General features: G+C 59.7%; 4 protein-coding genes across 5 annotated transcripts; 1 reads left to right on the top strand and 3 right to left on the bottom strand.

Annotated features, from left to right (window-relative positions):
- Nucleotides 1-81: 81 nt before the first annotated feature.
- Nucleotides 82-2792, top strand: ZGLP1 (zinc finger GATA like protein 1). The gene is made up of 6 exons (XM_032360468.1): nucleotides 82-220; nucleotides 471-845; nucleotides 1473-1558; nucleotides 1903-1996; nucleotides 2143-2268; nucleotides 2417-2792. The coding sequence occupies exons 1-6, from the start codon at nucleotides 84-86 to the stop codon at nucleotides 2544-2546; spliced, it is 948 nt and encodes a 315-aa protein (XP_032216359.1). The 5' UTR covers nucleotides 82-83; the 3' UTR covers nucleotides 2547-2792.
- Nucleotides 2793-5166: 2374 nt separating this feature from the next.
- Nucleotides 5167-11932, bottom strand: ICAM5 (intercellular adhesion molecule 5). The gene is made up of 11 exons (XM_032310788.1): nucleotides 11746-11932; nucleotides 10531-10800; nucleotides 10015-10335; nucleotides 9500-9787; nucleotides 8844-9098; nucleotides 8458-8706; nucleotides 7746-7988; nucleotides 7379-7657; nucleotides 7055-7294; nucleotides 6373-6639; nucleotides 5167-5623 (listed from the first exon to the last, which is right to left on the bottom strand). Exons 1-11 carry the CDS (start codon nucleotides 11825-11827, stop codon nucleotides 5349-5351), a joined length of 2769 nt encoding a protein of 922 aa, XP_032166679.1. The 5' UTR covers nucleotides 11828-11932; the 3' UTR covers nucleotides 5167-5348.
- Nucleotides 11933-12917: 985 nt separating this feature from the next.
- ICAM4 (intercellular adhesion molecule 4 (Landsteiner-Wiener blood group)) lies at nucleotides 12918-14686 on the bottom strand. 2 transcript variants are annotated; one of them, XM_032310815.1, is made up of 3 exons: nucleotides 14192-14686; nucleotides 13750-14055; nucleotides 12918-13605 (listed from the first exon to the last, which is right to left on the bottom strand). In XM_032310815.1, the coding sequence occupies exons 1-3, from the start codon at nucleotides 14583-14585 to the stop codon at nucleotides 13463-13465; spliced, it is 843 nt and encodes a 280-aa protein (XP_032166706.1). In that variant the 5' UTR covers nucleotides 14586-14686; the 3' UTR covers nucleotides 12918-13462. The 2 variants fall into 2 exon arrangements, with proteins under 2 accessions (XP_032166706.1, XP_032166704.1); XM_032310813.1 differs by having other exon boundaries at nucleotides 12918-14055.
- A 105-nt stretch (nucleotides 14687-14791) lies between these two features.
- On the bottom strand, nucleotides 14792-23600 carry ICAM1 (intercellular adhesion molecule 1). Its single transcript, XM_032310800.1, has 7 exons — nucleotides 23448-23600; nucleotides 21603-21860; nucleotides 17721-18026; nucleotides 17102-17389; nucleotides 16765-17019; nucleotides 16346-16594; nucleotides 14792-16261 (listed from the first exon to the last, which is right to left on the bottom strand). The coding sequence occupies exons 1-7, from the start codon at nucleotides 23512-23514 to the stop codon at nucleotides 16089-16091; spliced, it is 1596 nt and encodes a 531-aa protein (XP_032166691.1). The 5' UTR covers nucleotides 23515-23600; the 3' UTR covers nucleotides 14792-16088.
- Nucleotides 23601-23913: the final 313 nt, after the last annotated feature.

The raw sequence follows: 23913 nt of genomic DNA, 5'->3' as shown, positions 1-23913 counted from the left end.
TCCACTCAGGTGGGGCTCATCGAGTGGGCTCGGGGTGGGCGGGGCCGGGCGTGACTAGGGAAGTGGGACTGGGCCGGGGCGTGATGGAGGCCGAACCTGTCCCAGACTTCTCAAAGCTGCAAGAGCTGCTGGCGCCGCCGTGTCTGGACCCTAAGCCGCCCGGCGCGTCCCCTCCTCAGCAGGCACCAAGGACCCCAGGATGCCCCAGACCCAATGGCAGGTGCGTTCAGGAGCGGCCCCTTCCCCGAACCTGATCCAGTGGTCAAAGGGTCATGACCTCTGGTTCCTGGGGTTATCCAGGGGTCACAGTGTTAGTTACTCGCACTTAAAAGGAAGTTCTGGTCCCGAGGGATCCTTGGGGTCATGTAGGGGTCACATGGGGTCAGAGGCCACGCAATTCCCCCATGTCTCTGAGGGCTACATAGGTGCTGCCCAGGGCTGAGGGTGACCACCCTGTCCCTTGTCCCCAGGTCCTTCTGGCCTGCACGCCAGGACTCGGTCACCACTCTGCGTTTCGTCCAAGAAACAGCAGAGGGGCTGGTGCAGCCCCCTGCCCGGGACACCCAAGCCCTCGGGCCCTGCTGGGAGCCAAAGGCCTTGGAGATTCTGGGACCCTCGCCTCTGGCAAGGGATGCCAAGAACATGCTGGCCCCAGTCAGCCAGCCATGCTGCAGCTCAGGGGCCCCGGAGACTCCCCCAGCCCCCTCAGCCCTACCCCAGAGGAGGCCCCGGAAGCAGTCAAAACCCCACCCAGGCGCTGAGAAAGTGGACCCCCGCTTCGAGGGGGTGACCCTGAAGTTTCAGCTAAAGCCGGATTCCAGCCTACAGATCACACCCAGCTACAGGTAGGGGCTGGCCCAGAGGAGGGCGCCCTTTTGCAAGTTATAGTGATAATAGGGGGGGCGAGGGCCTCTGGGCGTTGGCTCGAGGGGGCGCCCCACACCAGCCCTACGTTATAAACGGCCCAGTCTCTGAGCCAGAGCTCAGGCTGCTACCAGTCTGGGCCCCTGCTACAGCGAGCCTGGAACATCCTGGTCCGAGCATAGGTCCTGTCTATGAGACGGGCCTGACCATCCCAAGGGCTGCTGCTACTGTTTTCTCCAGTAACGATCATGACCACCACCTGTCAGGAACAACAACGAGGAGAGGTAACAGATGGCCCTTGAGGTGTCTATTGGCTCGCTGAAGCCTTGTGAAGCCCATTTTGCAGATTTGGGGACTGAGGTGCAGACAATGCGATCGCTTATCCGGAGTCACCCACTGAGGTCTCTAGAGAAATGAGGTCTCAAGCTGGCAGGCTGGCCCCAGACTTCTTACCTCTTCACATAATTAACATTATTATTACTGATGAGGGGGCAAGACCAGACCTTTCAGACAGCAGGTGCCTCCCTGGGGATGCTCCAAATCCGAGGGGCCACTGCTTGGGACAAGGTTCAGGTCCCCCCTCATGCTAACTCCTGTGTACTTTCCAGCCTGGCCTGCAGTAGCCGCTCTCAGGGTCCCTCTGCAGGCCCTGCCGGGGGTCCTGAGGCCAACTCGGGAGGCGGCGAGGCCCTCGGTGAGTCCTGGTGACTTAAGAGCTATAAATATGGGGGGGGGGTAGTTTCCCATCCTCTCCTTCTTCCCATCCTGCTTCCCCATTTAGACCCATCCAGAAGGAGTCATGGTGCACCTCCCTCCGCTCAGGCTGAGTCACCCCCGCCCCCGGTTTCCTCCTCTGCTTAGCTTTGCCATCTGTCTCCCTTCCTGGCTTTCCCTCTGTCTTCGATCTGGTAATACCCAGGGCTGGCCCAGGGCCAGGTGGGGCCGTCGCAGCGACTAGCAAAATGCCCCACCTGCACAGGCCTCGTGAGCCCGGCTTCTTGGCTTCTGGCCCTTACCCTTGGACCTCTGCCCCTTCAGGGCCCCGGTGCTGTGCTTCCTGTAGGACCCAAAGGACCCCCCTCTGGAGAGATGCTGAAGATGGGACCCCTCTCTGCAATGCCTGTGGTATCAGGTCCTCAGGGTGGAGGGAGTTTGGGTGCTTAGCCAGTGTGGGGCTCTGGGAGGGGAAACCCTCAGCCGTGGGGAAAGTGGTTCCTGCGCGGCAGTTTCTGGGCTCCTGCTGCGTTCTGATGGTGGTTTCTCCAACCCCCACCCCAGGTACAAGAAATACGGCACCCGCTGCTCCAGCTGCTGGCTGGTGCCCAGGAAAAGTGTACAGCCCAAGAAGTTATGTGGCAGATGCGGGCTGTCCCTGGGCCCCCACCAAGGCCCGACTCAGGAAGGGTAAGCCTTTCCTCACCCGGCTGAGCCCATCTTGACTCAGTTTCTCCAGGGGCGGGGGTTGGGCAGAAGCCCTCCTGGGAGGAGTGGGGGAAAAAGACTTGGGTCTTCAGGGGCCCAGCCTACCTCTTCTCTGTCCCCTCCCATTCAGGGATCCCAGGTGGAAGACCCAGGCCTCGGGCTCCAGAGTCCCTGTCTCGGGGGGCCGCTGTCCCCCTCTCTGGCCCCTGGTCCCATCAGGTTGGGCTGAGCCTCCCTTCCGAAAATGTTCTCAGCAGTGACACTCCGACTGTGGACAGCAACAGCAATAAAGAATCAAACAACTCTGAGAAAGGGCGCTGTGACTTGGGGATCCCACCTCATGCACATTTCCCTCCCTCCCCCGTGCCAGCACTGTGGGGGCATGTTTTCTCACTAGGATTCTGAGGGATACACACACACCCATGTACACAGGGACCAGCCCCCCTACCCCGAGAATTAGCCACATTCACCACAAAATCCCACATAGGGCACCAGCTACCCCTTGCAGAGACAAAGAACACTTGCAGAAAGACAGACACACATGGTGCCTGGCTGGCTTGGTCGGTGGAGTGTACAACTCTTGACCTTGGGGTTGTGGGTTTCAGCCCCAGGTTGGGTGTAGAGATGACTTAAAAAAAAATCTTAAAAAAAATAAAGGCAAGACAGATACGTGTGTGTGGGCTGACACACATTCACATACGAGCCACACACACCCACATGTGCTGACACGTACGTGAGACACATAGACCACATGCTAGGCAGAAACCCACATTGACACACACACATCTGATAGACACATGTGTCAGTGGACACATGAGATACACATGACAACACAGAAGATACACCCGGGTGACACACACATTGGCACACAGTGATACACACACAGTGGTCCGTCCCTTCAGTGGCCCCCTCTTCCTCTTCCAAGAGCTCTCTAACCCCACCAAAGGGTGTCCCTAGCCTGAAGCCAGAAGCCACGTAGGAGAAGAGAGGGCCCTGGCCAGAGCTCAGTCTTGTGGCTGTTCCCCAGAACACACGAGGTACCAGTGCTCACTGGGAGGACTGGCGGGATACAGCCAGGGTGGGGGGTGGTCCTCCGTGGCAGCAAGTGAGACCTGCCTGGCCACACACCCCAGGAAGGGGAGCCCCTGTGAAACCCTCTTTTTTTCTCTTGGGTGAGCCTGTGGGGAAGGCCTGGGCCCAGTTCCTCAGTACTCGGATCCCCGACTCCTTCCGTGCCACCATTCCTCAGCTCAGCAGCCCCTCCCCCGTGTCTCCCATAGCTGCTGTCCTCTCCTTACTGGGAGGGTGGGCAGCATTCCTTGACCACCCAATCTAAAATGTATACCCCACTCCCACGCTGTGTCAGACTCTAGTTCAGCTCCTCACTGGTCTCCCTCTTAGAACCTACCAGAATCTTCAGCTCTCTACTGCTTTGGGCTTATTTCATTCACCTTCATCTTCCCACCAGGACCGTGACAGTGACTGCAGGGTCCAAGGCCACAATCGGCCACCTCACAGCCCAGCATGGGAATTCTCTGGGGACACGCATTGAACATACGAAGGTCTCAGACCGTGTCCCTGTGAACTCACAGCTGTTTTTACCCACTTATTCAGCATTTATTGAGAAAGTATTGTGCACCAGGCCCCAATCGGGACACTTTGTGGTGACTAGAAAAAACATCCCTTGCTCTAGTGAAGCCAATATTCTAAAATGGCAGTAAACAAGTACTCAATTAAAATATCTAAAATATGAAAATAAAATCTATAAGGAGATAAGGGGTTGGAGGGCTACCTCAGTGAGGCTTCTCTGAGGAGAGACAGCCAAGGCCTCTCTGACATTTGTATAGAAACCTGAGGATCAGGAACTGGCTGTGGGACTTTGAGGGGAGGACAGTCCAGGCAGAGGGAATGGCAAAAGCAAAGGCCCTGTGGCAGGCTGGACTTGGTGGGACTCAAGGAACCTCAAGAAGGCTGGTGGGAGTGGAGGGACGTGGTTAAGGGTGTGTGTGACAGGAGGGGCCACATCATCCTTGTGCTGTTGCCTGCTGTATGCAGGCTTGGCCTTTAGTTCCTCCCACCCCCCACTCTCCCAGCATCCCCCATTTCCTGTTCTTACCTTTGCTCAGGAAATGTTTGCCTAGGGCAGCTGACAGAGGGGGAGCTGTCCGGGATTGCTTCCTTCTCTCAGGCTCTGTTCCTGCTTTTGAGGGAGGCAGAGACTGCCAGAGTGGGGGGAGGCCAGCTGTTCTCTCCTTATGCTGCAGGGGGTGAGCGAGACGGTGGTGTGCGGAGGGGGTTGCATGCATCTCATCTGAATCGTGACAGTCAAAAGGCAGATTGGGGTAAACTGAGGCACGGTGGATGGGCACAGGGTGGAGGTGACATTGAGGGTGGGGCAGGGAGGCACACTCTAACAGGAGGAACCCTTTAATGGGAGGGACATCTCACTCATAGTGCAGTCACTGTCCGCATTTCCTCGTCCTGGCAAGACCTCAGGATAGGAGCCCACTGCCCAGACCCCTGGGAGGGGGCTCCACCCATCCTGGGAAGACAGCCTCTGCTCTGCCAGGAACCAGGCCTGGGGGAATCACCTAGCTCCCACCCCACGAGTTAGCGGGGTTAGAGGGCAGTGCTGGGCGGAAGAGATAAGGGGCAGGGAGCTGGAGGAAGGAGTGCGGTCCCCACCCCAGCCCAAGGTTGGCTGAGAGCAGGAAAATGGACACGGAGAGAACACGCTCCAGCTCGCACCGCATGAAGGCGCCTTGGACCGTCCCTGACACACAGTAGGTCCTCAGAAACAAACAAAAGAATCCATGTATGAATAATCCTCAGGGTTGGGACTGGAGCCTTGGGTTGCTTCCTCACGGCAGAGACTGAAGTGGACAGACCCAGAGTCCTTTATAAAAACTTTATTGGGGGGGGGTAGAAAATGGGCGTGATGCCCCTGGAACTGAATAAATAAATGAATGAATAAATAAATACATAAATAAAATAGAACAATAAATAAGCCCCCGTGTGCCTCTGGGGGGCGTCCCCCGGCCTGCGGGGAGAGGGGAACCGGCTCACGCCGACGTCAGCTGGATGGCGAAGACCTCGCCCCCGGCCTGCGCCTCTGCGGTGTCCGCAGCCTCGGTTCCACCTTCAGCGCCGGTGCCCCCGCCAGTGCCGCCGCCTGCGCCGTTGAGACACACGGCCTCGCCGGAGCTTTCGGCCTCCTGCACGTTATACTCGCCCTTCTTACAAGCGGTGGACTGAACGTAGAAGGCCAGGCCGGCCCCGGCGGCCAGCAGGGCCGCGCCCCCTGCCGCGCCGCCCACGGCGACCCACAGCCAGGGACCTGCGGGGAGAGATCCTCAAAGACAGTGGACCAGCTCAAGGCTCCCAAGCCCAGCCACCTCTGTTCCCTCCCATGGGCGAGGTCAGTCTTCACCGGCCTGGCAGGGAACCCCAGGAAACTCACAGCGTGGGATGGGGGAAAGGAGAAAGCCCCCAAAGGCTACCCCGAGCGCTGGTATAACCCCAGACCCGTTTTACGCATCACTTCAGCACATGAGGCTAGAAGTCTCCAGCCTCAGGGACACCTCCAAGTCAACCAACTCTCTTCACCCCCAGGAGGATGAGGGCAGGGGGAACCGGGTCATTCCTTCACCCCGGAAAGCCCAAGACACACGAAGTGGGAGGGAGGGGATCTGGGGGAGACCCCCCACGCCCGTCACCCCCATCTTCCCCGTCACCCCTTTCCTCTGCCCTACGTCCTCTCCAACACTTCTCCACAGCGGCACAGTGAGGGGTGAACTGGCTGGTCTTTACCACACAGGACCTACCCCAAGCTAATAAGCCCCTCCCACAGCCGTCACAGCCCTAGAGGGTCCCTCCCCCTGAGCTGCAGTCCGTCTCCTCTTCCTCCACCTTCCACCCAAAACACGCCATCAAAGCCCCATTCGTCAGGGTGCCCCTGCCTTCTGCCCTGCTCCATCAACTACCAGGAAGGAGAGGGAAGCGAGGACCGGGTTGGGGGGCCGGGGAACCCAAGGCGCAGGCCACGCCCCCTGCAGATCCCTCGCCCCGCCCCCAGCTGCCACTTACCGGCCACGCGCACTGTGATGCGTCGCGCGTGGCGCCCATGCGCGTTGGTGGCTGCGCACTCGTACTCGCCGCCGTGACTGCCCATGGCGCCCGCCACGCTCAGCGTGCTGTTGTTGCTCGACAGGCCGATGTTGAGCGCCCCGGGGGGCGCGCGCCAGCTGATCTGGGCTGGGGGCCAGGCCTCCGCGCGGCAGGTCAACGTGAAGTTCCCGCCCGGCCGCACCCCTCCGGGAGGCGAGGCTGCCAACTCGGCCACCACCGGCCGGTCTGCAGAGGACATGGAGGAGCCCCTCAGAGCCGGTCCAGGCACTGACCAAGGGCCCTTCCGCCCACCGCAATCGGAAAGTCCTGCTCAGATGGGTGGGCAGGGATCCGGGCCTTTCGCCCCAGCCACCACCTCCGCCTACTGTGCGGCCGTAGTCAGCACTAAAGTCCTCTGCCCAGCTTTAATGAAGGAGAGGAAGTGGGGACCTGCACCAGTGCCCTTCTGACCTAGAATTTGAGGGGACGCGGGCGTCTGTTCCCTGGAGTTTTCATTACCCTCAGGTTTAGACCGGGAATCCTTGTCCCCAGGAGGGGGAGGCCTGAAGGAGTTACCCTTGAACTGCCCTGGACAATCCCACTGCTGCAAGTCACCGGTTTGGGAACCGAGGGTCCTCTAAGCGGTGCTGCTCCCACTCACATTCCACGCCCACGGTGACCGTCCGGGTGTCCGTGCCATGCATGTTGGTAGCCAAGCAACGATAGGTACCCGCATCCTCTCGGGACACGCGCAGCCGCTGAGGCCGGGGCACGCCCTCCCGGGAGCAGCGCACTTGTGGGGATGGGCGACCCCGGGCAGCGCAGGCCAGCCCTGCTGCCTCGGCCCCTTCCAGCCACGTCTGGTGACTTGGGCAGGTGGACTCATCCATTTGCGGCGGCGCTGCAAAGCAGCCATGGGGAGACATCAGGGAGGGTCCCCGACCCTGGGCCACCCCACTTCCCCGCCAGCCTGGGCCCCGCTCACACTCCGTGCTCACGGCGACAGTCTTGACCATGGAGCCATGCCGGTTGGTGGCGTTGCAAATGTAGATACCAGGTGCCAGTCCACTCGCAATGCTGGGGACTCCGGAAGGAGAGTCTGGGGAGGCCAGCGGCAGCAGCAACCCCTCACTGGCACCCTCTGAGCCGACGCACTCCACTCTTGGCTCTGGCTTTCCATCCACCTCACAAGAAAACAGCTGCCCAGATCCTTCCACCCACGTCCAATTGCTCGGGCAGCTCTGCTCCTCGAAACTGGGGCCATCTGGGGAGCAGAAGGTCACACAGGGACTGGAAGTCAGGCCAGGGTTATCCTGACATACCCCATCTTGCCCCGTGTTGTCCCCACTCACATTCCACTGTGACGGCCACAGTTTTGGTCACAGAGCCTTGAGCATTAGTGGCTTCGCAGCGGTAGGTTCCTGCGTGCTGCCGCACCACACGCAGCAGGCCCTCGACAACCCCGGCCTCCCCAGAGTGCACACAGCTCACGTTGGGCGGCGGGACCCCATGCGCCACACAGCTCAGGGAGACCTCTGTTCCTTCCAGCCATGTAATGTGTTCCGGGCAGCCCATGCTGTCCAGCGATGGGGCGTCTGGAGAAGGAAGTGTTGTTGGGTTCGAGGTTTGGGGACTGGCCTAATGTCCCTAGGCCCTCTTTCCCTATGAGGGAGGTCACAAAGGGTTGGGCAGGCTGTGCCCTGCCCAGAGACACTAAACCAAAGAGATTTTAGCCTGGTAGGGTGGTGAGCTGTTTTGAGTCCTTTTTTCTGATTCCTACAAAGTACCCACAGGCTTGTCCCCAAGTCTTTGGCCTAGAAACTATTAAATGCCTTGCAAAGCCCACCTTCCCAAGATTCTGCCCACACGCCACCCGCAGACCCTTAGGGACACATCTGCCTCTCCCCCTCCCTCCTTCTGCAAGATCTTCCCCTAATCCCGCTCACCAGCCTCTTCCGTTTTTCAAAATCCTGCCCAAAGACACATTTAGGACCCACTCTTCCCTGTAGGCTAGTTACCCCTAGACCCTGAGAAACAGAAATGCGCCTGTGCACCCGGACTCACACTCCACCGTCACTGTCACTTCCTTGACTGCTTCGCCCTGGTGGTTGACCGCAGTGCAGCGGTAAGTGCCAGCGAGAGCGCGAGTGACCGGACCTTGCAGGCCCAGCGCCAGCACCGCCCCGCTGTCAGGCCGCTCGCAGTGCACGGAGGGCGCCGGGTTTCCGCGGGCTTCGCAGCGCAGCGTCTGCTCCGGGCCCTCCGGCCACGTCCAGCTCCTGGGACAGTCCGAATCATCCAGCCGAGGGGCGTCTGCAGGCAGGGGCGTGGGCCACTGAGAAGCTAGACGCGGTCCTTGAGGAAAAGCCCCACTTCCACAGCAGGGCCAGGGAGCGGACAGGCCGCTGGAAATCACGAGGAGGGAGGCGAGAGGTTAAAGACCAACTCACATAGGACGCGGAGTTCGGCGCTCTCGTTCTTGCTTAGGGTCTGCCCGACCACCTCGAGGCTGGCGTCGCAGAAGAAGCTGCGCTTGTCGTCGTCCTCGGTAGCATTTAGCTGAAGCTGGGCGGGCTGCCCCGGGACCACGGCTGGAATTCCGTCCAGTGTGACCAGGGCTCCGGGTCCAGCTGCGCAAGTTACTGTCACCACCTTCCCCTCGGGGGTGCTGGGCTCGCTCAGGGTCAGGACCGGCGCAGGGAAGCCTGGGGACGGGGCATTGGCCGGGAGTCCACCGACCACGCCTCTCCTTGCGGGTCGAGGCTGCCCCTCATCTGCCCGAACTCTCCCGGCAGTGCGGCCCACCCGTAGGCACCGCGCCCCCACTCTCCGGATGCTTAGGCTCCGCCCCCTTCCCACCCCGCCCCTTGAGGTCGTCTGGCCACAACTTTACAGGGTCCTCGTCGGGTTTGCGATGTTTCCCCTCGGCGGCGGCTCAGACTCTCCCTCTACAGCTGTTCAGTCTCAGTCCTTCAACCTTCCCACCCGTTAGGGACTTGGAACCACGGCTATTCCTATACTAAGGCCCCGCCCATCCTTTGCCCCTCCTTCCAGTTCCTCTGGCTCCACCCCTGAGCCGCGGCCGAGCCGCTTCACTCCCTCTTACTGTAGACGGTCACGTTCTCCCGGGTCTCGCGGCTCTCGCCCCCCAGGGTCACGTTGCAGACCAACTGCCTGGCGCCCTCCTGCTCTGCATTAGCTGTGGCTGTGGCAGTGACCACGAGCGCGTCCCCCTCCAGGGTGATATCGGGACTCAGCCTGTGATCTCCCAGCGCCAGGTAGACCTCAGCCTCCGAGGCTGGAAACAGCTCGTCCAAGGTGCAGCGCACGGGTCTTTCTGACCCCACTTCCAAGAGCCGGGGAACAACGAGGCGCGGGGGGTCCGGAGACAGGGCTGCGGGTCGAAGAACAGAGCTTGAAGATCATGTATCAAACACTCGATATGTACTAAGCGCTTTACATGCGCTATCTTACCCTATCATCCTCAACGCACAGGGAGGAAAACAACTTACACCTTGTGTATTTTGGAGTTAGGACTGGAATTCAGATTTCTTTGTCTCCAGATTCTTAAACACTCGCCCGACTCCTTTTCGTCCCCTTTGGCTCCCTACACCCACTCACCGAAAGTTCGGAGTTCTCTGGGGGCGGAGCTGTTTGAAAACAGCCCCAAGCCATGCGGCCGCAGGTCCAACTCCGCGCGGCAGGAGAAATTGGCGCCATGGTCCTCCCTTCGCGCCAGTACTGTAGCCGTGAGCACCGCACCCCGCGCTCGGGGTGGCTCCCCGGCGAAGCTGCGTCGGATGAGCTCCTGCGCGCCCCGCAACAAGGTCAACGTGAGGCTCCCACGAGGCCCAGCGCCTGGGACCCTACAGCTCAGGGTGAAGTTCTCGCCCACAGGCTGCCAGGCAGGCAGCGGTACCAGCTCTACGCGATCCGGTCGCTCTGCAACGGGAGAACCATTGCTCTTGGAAACGCCGGGGCTCAGAGGCACGTGGCGTGGAACCCAGGGTCCCAGAGGAGGAGAGCTTGGGGACCGAGGGGGTGGAGCCTTAAGGGGAGGACCCTGGGGCCTAGGGGGCGGGGCTTGGAAGGAAGGGAAAATACTAGTAGAGTGGAGCGTGGCCGCTGAGAACTCACGGAAAGTGCGAATGAGCCCACGCGCCTGCAGCGTGCGCCGGGCGCAGCGGAAGAAGCAGACGGGCTGGGTCTCCGGCTCGCGGATGTCCACCAGCTGCCGCGCCAGCCAGCGCAAGCCCCTCTGGGTCCCATTCCGGCGCAGCGAGGTCTCCAGGCCACCGCGCTCAGGTCGTGGGCAGTTGGTGCTGCAATTCAGCCACAAAGATCCCCCGCGCTCCACGAGCGCCACGCGGGGCTGCAGGTCCGCCCAAAAGGGCTCCTGCGCGACCGCTGACCAAGGAAACGTGGGCTCACTCAGCCTGGGGAGCCACCTTCCTGGTATCTTTTTGCCCCTATGTCGAATCAGGGATTCCCGGGGAATTAGCAGAGGCCACAGCCAAGGAGGAACTCAGGAGTCCCGCGTCCTGCCCTGGCCTCAGGTTTGGAGGCGCGCTCCCAGGGTTCAAACCTCGAGGGCGTCTCTGGGACATGGCAGCAGAGAGCCCTGGTCTCCAAGGAGCCGATGGAGTGATGGGAAAACATGGGGGGGGGAGGGGTGATGAGATGAAAGACGGGGTCTTTGACGCACACAGCAATGATGGGAAGAGGGGACCTCGTGTGGAGGAAGGAAAACGAACTGGTTCTCAGGGTTCTTGCCGGAGAGGGAGAGACAGGTTGAGGCGAGGGCAAAAGAGAGATGAGGCTGAGTCAAGGCTAAGTGAGGACCCCAAACCCGGGAGAACACAGAACACTGAGGCTGGGCTCGTGGAAGGAAGCGCGGAACAGAAGAGGGACTCTGTTGCCAGGGCTCCGGATGGAGCGGGAATAGCGCCTCTGAGTCACAGCAGTTGGGGAAATCGGGTCTTTCTGGACCACGACTGAGAAGGATGTCAGTCCGTGAACCATGCATAAAAGAGCATAAAAGAGCGTGGAGAGGTACCCCGGAAAGGGACACGGGAGACCCGGGGTCTCCAGGGCATGAGATGGGTGCGGAAGAGCACCCAGGATCTCGAAGAGGGCAGGGTAGAGACCTCGGCGAGCGAGGAGTCTGGGAGCTGGGTCTCCATGGCGTGTTGGTGGGGAGAGGGATGGAGGGGGAGGTCCGGGCTCAAGGTGGGACAGAAGCGTGGGAGTAGAGCGAGACGAGGGCGGAGCTGGGAGGGGCTTGTGGCCGCTTCTCTGGTCCCGGAACTCCGCCCCCGCCCTGTCCACCCTGAGCTTGGACCGGGCTCTTACCTGAGAGGCCGAAGAGCCCCGGGCCCAGGGCAGCCCAGAGGCCGAGCAACGCCCGGCACAGCCCCGGCGAGGGCCCCGGCATCGCCGCCGCGGGGGAAGTGCAGGAGGCGAGGAGAGCGCGAGCGCTGAGCTGGGCGAGAGGACGGCGCGGCGGGTGGGTTGTGGAGGAGGCAGAGTTGCGTTCCGGGATTGGTTTAACGTTGGTAACTTGGTTTCCAAGGAGGGGGCGGCGGCAGAGGCGGCTGGGGGGCGGGAGGGCGAGCGTGCTCCAGGCTCGCGGCCTCAGCGAAGGCGTGCTGGCAGGAGCAAGCGACCCCCGGGGTCTACGTGGAGGCCCGCCCCATCGCCCGGAGCCTTCTGGGGGCGGCCGCGCGCTCCCGCGTCATCCTCGGCAGCGAAGCCGAGGTCCGGGGTTGCTGGGTTGCCCTTCTCAACCGCCCCCCACCCCTAGCTTGGATGCTGTGGTAATGAGCTGGACTCAGAGCTCCGCCCCCATAGTTAGTTTCCCCACCCAACCCCCCGCGGCCCTTGGGCAGGGGATTGGTGTGAGGGTTGGGAGAGATCCGCGGAGTAGAATGGGGGAAGGCACAATTCTAGGAAAGGGCGTGGGGATTGCCTCCCTCACTGATCCTTTTCCTTAAGACCCGGGGAGCTGCGGTCTATAGCCACGCCCCTAGTCCCCCTCCGGCTCCGCCCCCGCACGCGACAGAGGGGGTGGGGAAGAAAGTGCCAGCGAGTCGGGAACACGTGTGCGTGCGCGCAGCGTTCGCGGGCGTCTAAATTAGGGTCGGCTCTGCTCTGGGTCTGTATTTACCCAGCGTGCAGCGGGCACGTGTCTACGCGGCGTGTGTGAGCGCAAGCGGCGGAGGAGCGCCCCCGAATCCGCTTTCGGCGCGGTGGGCGGGGCCCCGGACCGCACCGGCCCTCCCAGACATCCAGTGCGAGCCCGGCTTGTGTATCCACGCGAGACCGAGAGACCCAGTATGACACTTCGACCCTGCATCCGGGCCCCAAGCTTTGACACCCCACTGCGTGTGCCCCCCAGGCCGGGCGATCATCAAGATGTTACCAGGACGCGAGTCTGTGACACCCCACGTGGGCCATCCGAATTTTCCTTCCCCGCAGTCACAACATGGGCACCTTTTCTTCGTATCTTCGTCCCTCAACGTGTCATGTGACCCCGACCATTTGCTCTCTCACCGCCAGCGCTAACGGTGAACTTTGGGGATCAGTTCTCGCTCCACCCCTGTCCTCCAGGAAAGTGCTGGGGCTGAAGGGGAGGGGCGGGGGGGGGAAGGAAACTTAACATCCAATCGGAGCTGCTGCTTTGCAGCGGAGGAGCCAATGCGGGGCGCAGGGGGAGGGGGACCATATTGTGAGCCAACCCTCCCACAGCCCAAGCCCTCCAGTGCCCAAGCTATGCCCATTTGCACCGCACTGATAATGCCCGCAAGGGAGGTATATTACCACACTCGTCTGGGAATGGAGGGGCTGGTGCGCCCGGGTCCCCAGCTGGATGGGAATGAGGAAACCTCAGGGGCCCTCAGAGAGACAAGGAACTTGGAGAAAGTGACGGAGGCAAGGGCAAACCAGAACGCCACTTCCTCAGAGGTGGTACCCTAGTGGGGGACCTTTAGGCCGCGAGACAGAGGGTGACGGAGGAGGACTTTATTGAATCAGCTTCTCCAAATTGTCCCAGATGCCTTTTTCCTTTGGCTCAGCCGGCAGAGACCCTGCTCTCTTTACTCTGGTTGTGCACCAATGGCCATTGTCGCAGGTAGACGGCCCCCACGACGAGAAGGATCCCTACAAGGGCCGCGATGGAGCTGGAGGCCAAGGCTTTGGACACGGGGCGCCAAGCTGGGGACGGGAGGTGAGAGTGAGGAACGGAGCACAGGGAGGTAGGCCCACCCGCCGGGAGGTCCCGCCGGACTCGCTCGCCATACCGGCGCGGTGCCCTGCCCGTCCCCTCCTCCAGTGCCCGGGATCGCAGAGGTGCCTCACCGAGGCCACTCAGCGTTATGGGTGCCGAGCTGCTGCGGACCACCAGGCCATCAAGACTGAGGCGTGCATGGCAGGTCACCGGTTTCCAAAAGTCGCGGAGCCTGGCGGGCGCCGTGTAAGTCAGCGTCACGTTGGCCAGATCAGAGCCGTTGTAGCGCCTCAGGTTCTCAGAGTAGATGACCCGGCCGCCGCGCCTCAGAGTCACCACCAGGAAGCCCACGGGGAACACGTGCGTCACGTGGCAGCGCAGAGTGTACTCGCTGCCCACCAAGAGCGGAGGCTCCAGGATCACGCTTCGCGGCCGCTCTAAAGCAAGGGGCGGTGGGCGAGGGTGGGGGGGGCGCTCTAGCCAGGTCCGCGTGCGCCCCCTAGCGCTACTGCTAAATACCCACTTCCGTCCCCCTCCCCTCACCCCGGCAAGGCCTGAACCCCCGTCCCTCACTGTAGGCGGTGATCTTGGCCGTGGCCCATCGTGTTTCTCCTGCGCAGGTGACGAAGCAGCGCACCTCGGAGCTCCAGGCTCTCACGTCCAACAGCTGGTAGGCTACCCAGCCGGGCCCACTGTGCGTTTGGCCCCGCGGCAGCTGAGTGCTGAGGCTGGAGTACTCCGGCAGGGGGCAGCTAGTGCTGCAGTTGAGCCACACGGAGCCCCCCGGCTGCACCTCCTTGAACTCGGGCCTTAGGCGCACCCAGAACGCAGCTGGGGTCTCCGAGGGCACCGGGGAGCTTCCTCCCGAGCCCTGCACCTGCGCTCTCCGGCGCCGGTGCGCCCTTCCGCCTCCCGGGTAGGCGGCCGCCAGCAAAAGCAGCAGCCAGAGGGGGAGCAGAGACCCCATGGCAAAGGGCCCAGACTGAGGGGCCAGAGCGCCCAGGAGCCAAGGCTGGCTCTGGAGATAAGGAGGCCGGCAGCCCCGCCTCCGCAGCCCCACCCAGAGGGACAGAGGCCCCCAGAGGGCCAAGGATCCTGCAGTGTGCAAGCCCCTCAGGCCCTCCCTCAGCTCAAGAAGAAATTCCAGACCTTTGTAAAGCAAGGCTCAGAGAGTTTGCTGAAGAGGTATCTTTAATTTTCACTTGAGTCTCCCAAGGTCCTAACAAGCCCCAGATTTGGATTTGAGCCTGAGGGGTGGGCCTTGAGCCGGCAGCTTTTTCTTGGGGGAAGTGAGAGGACCAGGCTGGAAAGGGCTTCAGCTGGATGGGACAGCTCCCCTCAACTCACACAAGGCCAGTATTTATGAAAAAGCTTAATTAGCACGAGAGAGAGGCTTCTGGAACTGGGAGGGGATCTTCCCAGGCCTCTCCTCCCTACTGCCTGCAGGGTCCTCATCTCTGCAGGAACCTGGGGCTGCCAGAGTGCTCTGGTCTTGCATGGTCCCACTGAGATAGAAACAGGACAAGGCAGGGACACGCAGGGGTTGGGAATAGTTTCATAGGACTCCATGGTTTAGCTGCCAGTGCGTGGGCATTCATGTTTAGGCATGCCACAGTATCATTGTGAGCACTAGCAGAGATGCATATGGGCAGAGAGGGGGCTAACAGAGGTCAGTGTCAAAGATGGGGGGAGGGCTCAGTGGGTTGCCCCTAGACATGGCACCAACTAAACTGTATCACCATAGTCAGTCTCCTTCTGGAGGAAAGCAGCTTAGCCAATGGAATGGGAAATTCCAGCCCCACTTGATCTTTTTGGCCAGGTGCTCCTGCACAGTACACAACTAGCACATCCGTACCTGGCAACCCTGAATGAGGTTAGACTGAGAGCTCCTTGAGGACAGGAACTCACGTTCCTCCTCTTTACCATTCTAGCCCACATACAAGGCACCCAATAAATAGCTGGTAAAAGAACAAATTAATAAATATGTCATCATTAAAAGTTGGGAACAGTGCGTGGACTGCAGGGCTGGAGCTGGCATTCGTCAGGAAGTTTGGGGGTATGTGTTTCCATGCTGTTTGTGTTTGCGCAGGCTACTTCTCTCTTAGGACTGGAGCATCTCAGTACACGCAGTAGGGATGTTTCACCGTTTCCCAGTTGAGGGTCCCATGTTGAGTGTCCCACCACACCCTCCCTAGACAGGTCAGGCCCTGACATCCCTCAGTCATGCCTCATGTCCTGCCCCCTCCCTGTGGCTCAGTCCTGTGGCTCCAGGTCAGGCATGAGGCTTGAGGATCCTAAGTGTGCCTGTGACAGGACCCCCAAATCCTTTCTGCATCCTGAGGCCTCTATCCTGTCCTCAGGCATCCTGGGAAGGTGGGTGGAGCTGCATGGCTTGTGACCACCCTTGTTCAATGTGGCACTGCTGCCACCGTGTGGGGGGCTGAGGGGGAGGCTGGTTCCTGGCCCAGGTTCAGGGCGGTGTGGCCGGTGTGTTCAGCTTCATGGCAGCTGCCTCCTGGGCCTTCTGTAGCTTGTATTTCTGGATCTTTCGCTGACGGTTATAGAGGTAAGCGGCTCCGCTCACAGTTCCCAAGAGGACAGTAACTACCACCACGATGATGATGGCCATGTTATTCTGGTGGTCTGTGGGGAGGACACAGGGCTGATGAGGGTTGAGTCAGGCTCACTGTCCCTGCCCTGCCCAGCTCCAAACCCCAGCACACTCACAGGTCACGTTCAGGACCACTTCGCGCCTGGTCACCCCGCGGGGGCTCCGGGCCTCACAAAGGTAAGTGCCTGCAACCTCCCGCTTGACAGGTCTCAGGTCCCCGATGGGCAGCAAAGCATCATCCCCCTTCCGTTGACATTTCAGTTCAGGAACTGGGTTCCCCCAAGCTTGGCACCGCAGGGTCTGCTGGGAGCCTTCTTCCCATGTCCAGTTTCCCGGACAATCCCTCTCGTCTAGTCGGGGACCATCTGGAGAAACACAGCAAGATGAGGAAGGGGTGAGGAACCAAGAGGACACCCCTCACCACCTAGGAATCTGGGGAGAGGGCTGGAGGGTGCCCTCAGAGGGCAGGAGCTCATGGGCTCTTAGGGGCTGGGTCCTCGGGGTGAGGGGTCACTGACCAGTGGCCCCAACTCACACAGGACTCGGAGTTCCCGGATCTGGTTCTTGTGCAACAGGTGTCCAGCCACGATCAGGGCAGCAGAGCAGGAGAAGATGCGTCTGTGGTCCGCGGCGCTGGCGTTTAGTCGGAATTCTGCCCTGTGTGCTGGAGATTCAGATGACACACCTTCCAGCGACACCGTGGCTCCGGCCTGGGCCTCACACTCCACAGTCACTAGAGTCCCTTCTGAGACCTCTGGCTCGCTTAGAGTCAGGTTAGGCGCGGGGAAGCCTGGGAGGGGGTGGGCGCACAGTGAGCACCGCCCTCTAGCATTGGCCCCGCCTCTGGAAGGCCCCGCCCCATCTTGACTTACTGTAGAAGACCACATTCTCCTCCCTCTTCTGGTCTCGATCTCCTAGAGCCACCACACACGCTAGCTGCTGGATCCCCTCCTTTTGTGAGTTCGCCTTGACATTGGCCATGGCCAAGACGGAGTCCTTGCTGTACAGGGATGTAGAGTCCAGTTTCTTTTCTGCTAGCGTCAGGATGACTTCGGCCTCCGCAGCTGGGAAAAGCCCATCCAGAGTGCAGTTCACAGTCCACTGTGTGTCCACTTCCACAACTGCGGGGGTAGCAAGGCGTGGCTGGGTCTCTGGCAGGACTGGCGAGAGAGGGTGGGTGTGAACAGAGAGGCGACAGGCAACCTGAAGCCCCTTTCTGGGGCATTTTCATTCCCCCATCTGGGACATTCTCTGGTTTTCCAGCGACTTTGCAGCTCGGGTCACCCCTGTCCCAGAACCCAAGCCGGATTACAGCCTTTTCAGAAGGTCCTGAAGCTGGGGCACCCCATCCCAGACCACCCCACCCCAGTGCTCAAGAACATGCTCTTTCCTGAAGCCTTAGCACCCCGACCAGAGGCCTCTCTACCCTGGCTCCCCAAGCAGGAACAAAGCCCTGAGCCCATCCTCTCTGGCGGCTCCCCAGTGCCTCACCAAAGGTTTGGAGCTGCCTGGGGGCCGAGCTGTTCTGGAACAATCCCAGCCCTCCGGGCCTCAGGTCCAATTCCGTGCGGCAGGAGAAATTGGCGAGGTGGTCGTCTCTGCGCGCCAGCATCGTGACCGTGACCTCGGCGGGCTCCCCGATGGCGGGCTGCCGGCTCAGCTCCTCCTCCCCGCGGAGCAGCACCACGGTGAGGTTTCTCCGGGGCGCCCCGCCTGCCACCTGGCAGCGCAGGGTGAGGTTTTCTCCCACGGGCTGCCAGCGGGGCAGGGGTAACAGCTCCACTCGCTCTGGGAACCCTGGGTGTTAAGGGGGCGGGGGTGGTGGTGTGTGAGCAGGACAGCTGCCCGCAGGGGGCGCCGGGGCGCCGGCTGCACCTGTCCCAGGAGCCCCGCCACTCTCCACTTTTGACAAACACTCCCCAAACCACCTGAGCAGGACAGGAATTTTAAGAGCTTCAGGATAAACCGGTGGGAAATCCCCAGGTGGTTGTGAACAGGGCAAAAGCAATTCTTTAGTTTCAGCGTCTGAGAGTGAAATGCGAAAAATAAGCTCAAAATCTTTCACCAGGAAATTTAAGCTGCCAAGTCCAGTAGAGATCGTTTTTTAAAAGCCCCCCCTCCCACCCGCTCCCCCTTCTCCACCTCTTGGCCTCAGTTTTCTCCCAAGCAGCCCTCACTGTGTGGCATCCGAAGATGACATCCGTCCACTCAGTTAACTTGTCTCTACTCTATGTACCCCCTCCCCCACCACGGGAGGTCAGGCCGGGAGGGCAGGGGTCTTTGCTTGGTCCCCTGACCCATGCCGCTAACAGTAGACTCTCCATATTCGTAGAATGAATAAGGGTGAGCCACCCACACCGACTCAAGGCCTTACAGAAGCCCCCTTTTAAGGGAAAGAAGTTCCCAAAATGCAAGAACCACCTGCAGACACTGAAAATGAGACTCCGAACATCCCCTGAAAACACAACACGGTGGGCTTGGTTTTTGGCAGGGTCTCTGCTCCGCGGGAGGTAACAGCACTTCTAGCCCAGGCTGCTTGTGAAAATTGACAGCAGCCGTGACTCAGCCCTGAGACGGGACCCCCAGCCTTCCCACGGAGGGGTCTTAAGGACTGTGGTTCACTACACCTGTCCCAAGAGCCCCTGAAGTGTCTGTTAACATGTCGGGGGATGACACCCAGCTTCAGGGCTTCACTGCTACCTGCTGTATGCGAGTGACTTTGCCTCTGGAAAAGGGGTAGAAATTGAGCCTCAGTTTCCTGAGCCATAAAATGGGTTATCAGAGGTAAGACTTTTATGAGTCCATTTAAGAGGGAGAGAGAATGACTGTGGAACAGGGGCATGAGGTTTCTTGTTAGGGTGATGGGGATGTTCTAAAATTAGATTGTGGTGATGGTTGTACGACTCTCTAAATATGTGAAAAGGTGTTGAATTGTACACTTCAAAGGGGTGTCTTTGACGGTGTGTACCTCACACCATATCTCAGTAAAGCTGTTTTAAGAAATAAAAGGGCAAGAAACCCCTCCACCTGCTGTGAGCATGAACTTGCAGAGCTGGTGGAAACCTCAAAACCTCAGCCCCCCCACCGCTCCGAAATGGAACTCACATCTCCGAGCCCAGCTCCTTGACCTTCAGGTCAGACTGGGGGAGGAGGTCTGTGTTGCTTGGCCCTCTCTCTGAGCCCCAACCTCCAGTCCTGGTTACTTCACTCTTCAAATATTTGTCTGCCCTCCCTTCCTGTACCCAGCCACTGCCCACACATGTGGTCTGGACGAGGTCCATGCCCAACTGCTCTCTGGCTTCCCATAAGCCTGCCGTCATCTAGAACTCTGGCCTGCTCACACACCTGCTATGGCTCCCTATCACCCTGAGGAGAAGGTCCCAGCTCGTCCACCAGGCATTTGAGGCCCTGCCCACCTCAGCTCTAGCCACACGGCTCTGTCTGTATTCAGTCCCTCCTAAAGCCCCTGCCCTTATCCACATGTTTTCCCACTCAAACCTTTGTCTAGGCTGTTCCCTCTGTCCTGAGTGTCTGTGAACTCCTACTCACCCTTCAAGGCCCAGTTAGGGGTCACCTCCTATAGGAGTTAACACCCTATTTTTTTTTTAAGATTTTATTTATTTATTTGACAGACAGAGATCACAAGTAGGCAGAGAGGCAGACAGAGAGAGAGGGCGAAGCAGGCTCCCCGCTGAACAGAGAGCCCGATGTGGGGCTCAATCCCAGGACCCTGGGATCATGACCTGAGCTGAAAGCAGAGGCCTTAACCCACTGAGCCACCCAGGCGCCCCCACCCTTATTCTTTCTAGAGAAAGCTCAGCCACCCAGGGATCCTGCCTCAGCTTTACACTGGGGGTGGGGCAGGACCGAACTGGACAGAATGTCTTCTAGGGGACCCTTCTACTGTGTGCCGGTTCTGTTCCATTTCACAGAGCTGGAAATGAAGGCAAAGTCTGGTGCCCGAAAGGCACAGAGGGAGAAACGTCACAGAGCCGGGACTCAGACTTGGGAGCACTGGGCGCTCAGCTATCAGGCTGAAATGCAGAAGTCTTTTGGGGAGGTTTGCCGGGGGTTTCACAGGCCACCGGGAATGTTCGGGGACTCCCCTCACCTGGCCTGAATCTGTTCAGACATGGTCCTGAAGGCTTCCTTCGGCCACGCACCATGAAGGTGGAAGGTCTTTTATGCCTCACGGCCTCATTATACCTGTGCAAGGAGAGCTCACGGGGAGACAAGCCATGTCCCCCACCTTCGCCCAGTTAGGCAGGGCCATGCTGGGATCGGAACCCGAGGCTGGCTGATCCCAAGACCAGTCGGCCCATTCTCTTCCTTTTCATTCTTCCTTGTTCTTTTTGTTTTGTTTAGTTTGGACTAGCGTTTTCTTTCTTTATGGCCTCCAGTAACAGAAATTCTCACGATGCAAAATGCCCAAAGTAAAACAAGGCACGAGACACATCGCCCCCTGCCCTCTCCCAGAGCAGCCCTCCCCAGCTTCTGTCCTCACAGCTAATACGGTCACTTCTTGCATTTCCTCTCATGCCTCCTTCATGTGACAACACAGGCGTCCCTCACCCCGCCACGCTGCTCCTTAACACCAAAGTTGCCACTCATTCTGAGTATACTCCTTCCCTTAAACTTGACAGTACACTTGGGAGTTCATTTCCCCTTTCTGGACACATGCCCTTCCTCCCTGTTTTTTTCCTTTTGGCACAGCTGTATACTATTCCCCCCACCCCACCCCAGCCCCCTATGCTTGCCCACATCCGTCCGCCCTTCCAAACTAAGCCCAGTGAATAAGCCCATTCCGCGCCCAGCCCAGATCAGTTCCCCTGGTGAATGGAGCTGCAGGGAAGCCCGATTCCCAGCAGTGGGATTTCTATGTCCAAGCACATGTGCCTGTGTCATTTGGAGAACTGACACTCCCTTTCCCCACTCAGGGCTGTGCTCCTGAGGCTCCCACTCTGTCAACAATGTCCCAGGACAGCCTGCTCCCCCCTCCCAAGTCTTGCCAGCACGGTTCTGAGCAATGCTATTGATTGTTGCCAATATGTGAAAAATGCCATCACTGGGCTGCTTTGAAATTGCTTCTTCTTTTCAAGAGTCGCATCTGGGACCTGTCACATGTTTAAAGAGGCCTAGAATATTTGAAGGTACTGACCGAATCTCTGTACTGCACTAAAGGCACCCCAGAAAATTCAAGAAGGGGTTTCAAAGGACAATGAGGCTCTCCGAGGAGGTCCCCACTAGTCCTTCAGTGAGTCAGCTCTGGCCCCATCAGCAAGCTGCCAGGGCTGTCCTGGCCTGCGGGGACCCCCAAGCACCCATCTCTCCCACCCAGCCCGCCTAGTCCAGTCCCTGGGCCCAGCCACTCACAGTACACGGTAAGGGACATTGGAGCCATCAACTGACTGCCACAGTTGACAAAGCATATGGGATGGCTGTCTTCTTGTACGTCACTCAGTTCAAAGACCTTCCAGTGGGACCCATGGGCCACTTCCTTCTTCGTCAACTGAGTCTCCAGGCCCAGCTTCGGGGTCTGGTCACAGGAAGTACTACAGTTCACCTGTACGGTGCCTCCTCGGGGTATGGTGGCTTCTGGGGGGTGCACTGATATTTGGGCACCCCCAAGTCCTAGAACAAGAGACGGAGGAGGGGACAGGCATTACAAACGGGGTTCAACCACAATTACCGTGGACCCAGCCCGTGCTGGGTGCCAGGGACATCGCCTTGAACGAGACAAAACTCTGCCTTCAGTGTTCGAGACAGAAAAATTCACAAACAAGATAATTAATAACTGATGTTAATCCGAGCTTTGACGGAAACAAAACAGGGTGATAGAACGGACAGTTCCTTGGCAACAGGTGATGTGTGAATGATGAGAAGGGGCTGTCCATTCAGAGAAGAGACACTAATTCCGGGGAAAAGGAACAAGTGCAAAGGCCCTGCGGCAGGGTAGATGGAGGAGAGCAAGTGAGGGGGAAGAGCTGGGAGCAAGCAGGGTGGGAAGATCCTGTGGGCGGTGCAGGCCAGGCCAAGGTCTTGTTGTTCATCCCGAGGGCAATGGGAAACCACGGAGGATTTTGGCAGAGGATGGCATGATGTCAGTGTTTTTCCTCCTCCCAAGGTGTGAGGTGGAGAGGACTAGCCCTCTGGGAATGGAGAGGCTCTGATTAAGCAGGCTCCCTACTCCCTCTGACAAGTGGTCTCCCCTCTCCAGGCCTCAATTTTCCCATCTGTAAGGTGGGTGAATATAGCCATCCCAGTCCCTGCTGATGCAGTGGGCTCACAGCACAGCGCAGGGGAGAAGAAGGCGGGTTGTAGCGGTTAGCTTCCTCAGACCCCCCACACTTCCGAAGTGGAAAAAAGTGTCTGTCTGGGCCCACCCCTTCTCTGTCTCCCCCAAAGATCCCTGGCCTCAGTTTTCGGCCTACTCTCTCTGGGGTGGGGGTGTGGGAAAACAGAAGCTCTGTAATTTCTCCTAGAGTAATGGGATGGTGCCCGTTTCGTGGAATGAAATGGCGAGGCTGGGAGAAGTGACGTTGGTCACCTAAAAAGCCACAGAATCCACACTGGCGTCTGGACTAGAACCCCTCATTGACCTCGTAAGCACAGGTGCCCCTTTCCCACCAATGCGCTTCCCGGCACCCACCACCATGTGTGACCCACGGTGTCCCCTTCTCCCCTCCCTCTGGTCTGGAGTTAGAGGAGGGGTGCTGGGACATACCACTCTCAGCCTCTGGGCCCTGGGCAAGTCCGCCCTGGAATTCCCCAGAGCAGAAGCAGTCCCGGACTTCCCCAGAGGTAGGGGATGAGGAACAGAATGTACGTGTGTGTTTGGTGGGGGGGTCCCCAGTCTACTCAGCTTGGCGTGGGACCCATTCCCATAGGGTCTGACCGGGTCCTGGAGCCAGGCGTGGCATTGGGCCAGGACACAACCATTTCGAAGTGGCGGCTCTTGCGTTCAACATTTTACAGCGGAGAAACTGAGGCTCCGGGAGGCTTAACCTGTAGCTTGAGGCCACCTATGGAGATCATGCAGGTCTGGACTCGAACCCAGTGCTGTTGTCTTAGCTCTAGCCCCAGCTTCCCATAAAGAGCTACCTAAGTACGACTGGGGCTTTATCCCCAGCTGGCCGGGAGTCGGTCCTCCCGGTGCATTCGGGGTGCAGCTTGGATTCCGGGAGTTTGGCGCGACCGCAGCCCCCACCCGTGACTCACCTGGGGGCAGAACTCCGATCAGGGCGAGGAGCGCTGGCAGCGCGAGACGGGCGGCGCCGGGAGCCATAGCGGGCCGGAGGAGGGCGGGGAGCGCGCCGCAGGAGCGCAGAGGCGTGCGGCGCGGACTGGACTCCCCGAGCGCGCGGGAGCTCTTATAGTGGCCGGGCACTGGGGGACAGAGGGGCGGGGCTGCTTTCCCGGAAACCTCGCGCCTTCCCCTCCGGAAGGAGGGCTCCGGCATTTCCGGATCGAGAGGGTACCGAGCCCAAGTCGTGTTGACCCCCCTAATTAATGAGCGCTGGAATTTCCGAGTTGAATCGATGAGGGCCGCAGCGGCCCCGCTGGCCCCGGGAGCCGCTCGTGGCGCTGGGGATCGGGTCCCGGGCTCGGGTGACCGTGGTTCAGCGTTTACGCTGCGCGAAATGCTTTCCCGAATACTGCCCACTACCCTGGACGGTGGGGACTG

Source organism: Mustela erminea, chromosome 1 (assembly GCF_009829155.1).
Source record: "Mustela erminea isolate mMusErm1 chromosome 1, mMusErm1.Pri, whole genome shotgun sequence".
Lineage (NCBI taxonomy): Eukaryota > Metazoa > Chordata > Mammalia > Carnivora > Mustelidae > Mustela > Mustela erminea.
This window is presented reverse-complemented; position numbering and strand designations above follow the sequence as displayed.

Excerpts from the sequence above, each read along its gene's own strand:
- ZGLP1 (XM_032360468.1), top strand. The coding sequence starts at position 84 with ATGGAGGCCGAACCTGTCCCAGACTTCTCAAAGCTGCAAGAGCTGCTG. Across the intron at positions 221-470 it reads TGCCCCAGACCCAATGGCAG|GTCCTTCTGGCCTGCACGCC; the intron begins GTGCGTTCAGGA and ends CCTTGTCCCCAG. Across the intron at positions 1,997-2,142 it reads TGCAATGCCTGTGGTATCAG|GTACAAGAAATACGGCACCC; the intron begins GTCCTCAGGGTG and ends CCCCCACCCCAG.
- ICAM5 (XM_032310788.1), bottom strand. The coding sequence starts at position 11,827 with ATGCCGGGGCCCTCGCCGGGGCTGTGCCGGGCGTTGCTCGGCCTCTGG. Across the intron at positions 10,801-11,745 it reads GGGGCTCTTCGGCCTCTCAG|CGGTCGCGCAGGAGCCCTTT; the intron begins GTAAGAGCCCGG and ends TTCCTTGGTCAG. Across the intron at positions 7,295-7,378 it reads TGTCGCCGTGAGCACGGAGT|CGCCGCCGCAAATGGATGAG; the intron begins GTGAGCGGGGCC and ends GCTGCTTTGCAG.
- ICAM4 (XM_032310813.1), bottom strand. The coding sequence starts at position 14,585 with ATGGGGTCTCTGCTCCCCCTCTGGCTGCTGCTTTTGCTGGCGGCCGCC. Across the intron at positions 14,056-14,191 it reads GGCCAAGATCACCGCCTACA|AGCGGCCGCGAAGCGTGATC; the intron begins GTGAGGGACGGG and ends CCCTTGCTTTAG.
- ICAM1 (XM_032310800.1), bottom strand. The coding sequence starts at position 23,514 with ATGGCTCCCGGCGCCGCCCGTCTCGCGCTGCCAGCGCTCCTCGCCCTG. Across the intron at positions 21,861-23,447 it reads GATCGGAGTTCTGCCCCCAG|GACTTGGGGGTGCCCAAATA; the intron begins GTGAGTCACGGG and ends CTCTTGTTCTAG. Across the intron at positions 16,262-16,345 it reads AGTGGTCCTGAACGTGACCT|ACCACCAGAATAACATGGCC; the intron begins GTGAGTGTGCTG and ends TCCTCCCCACAG.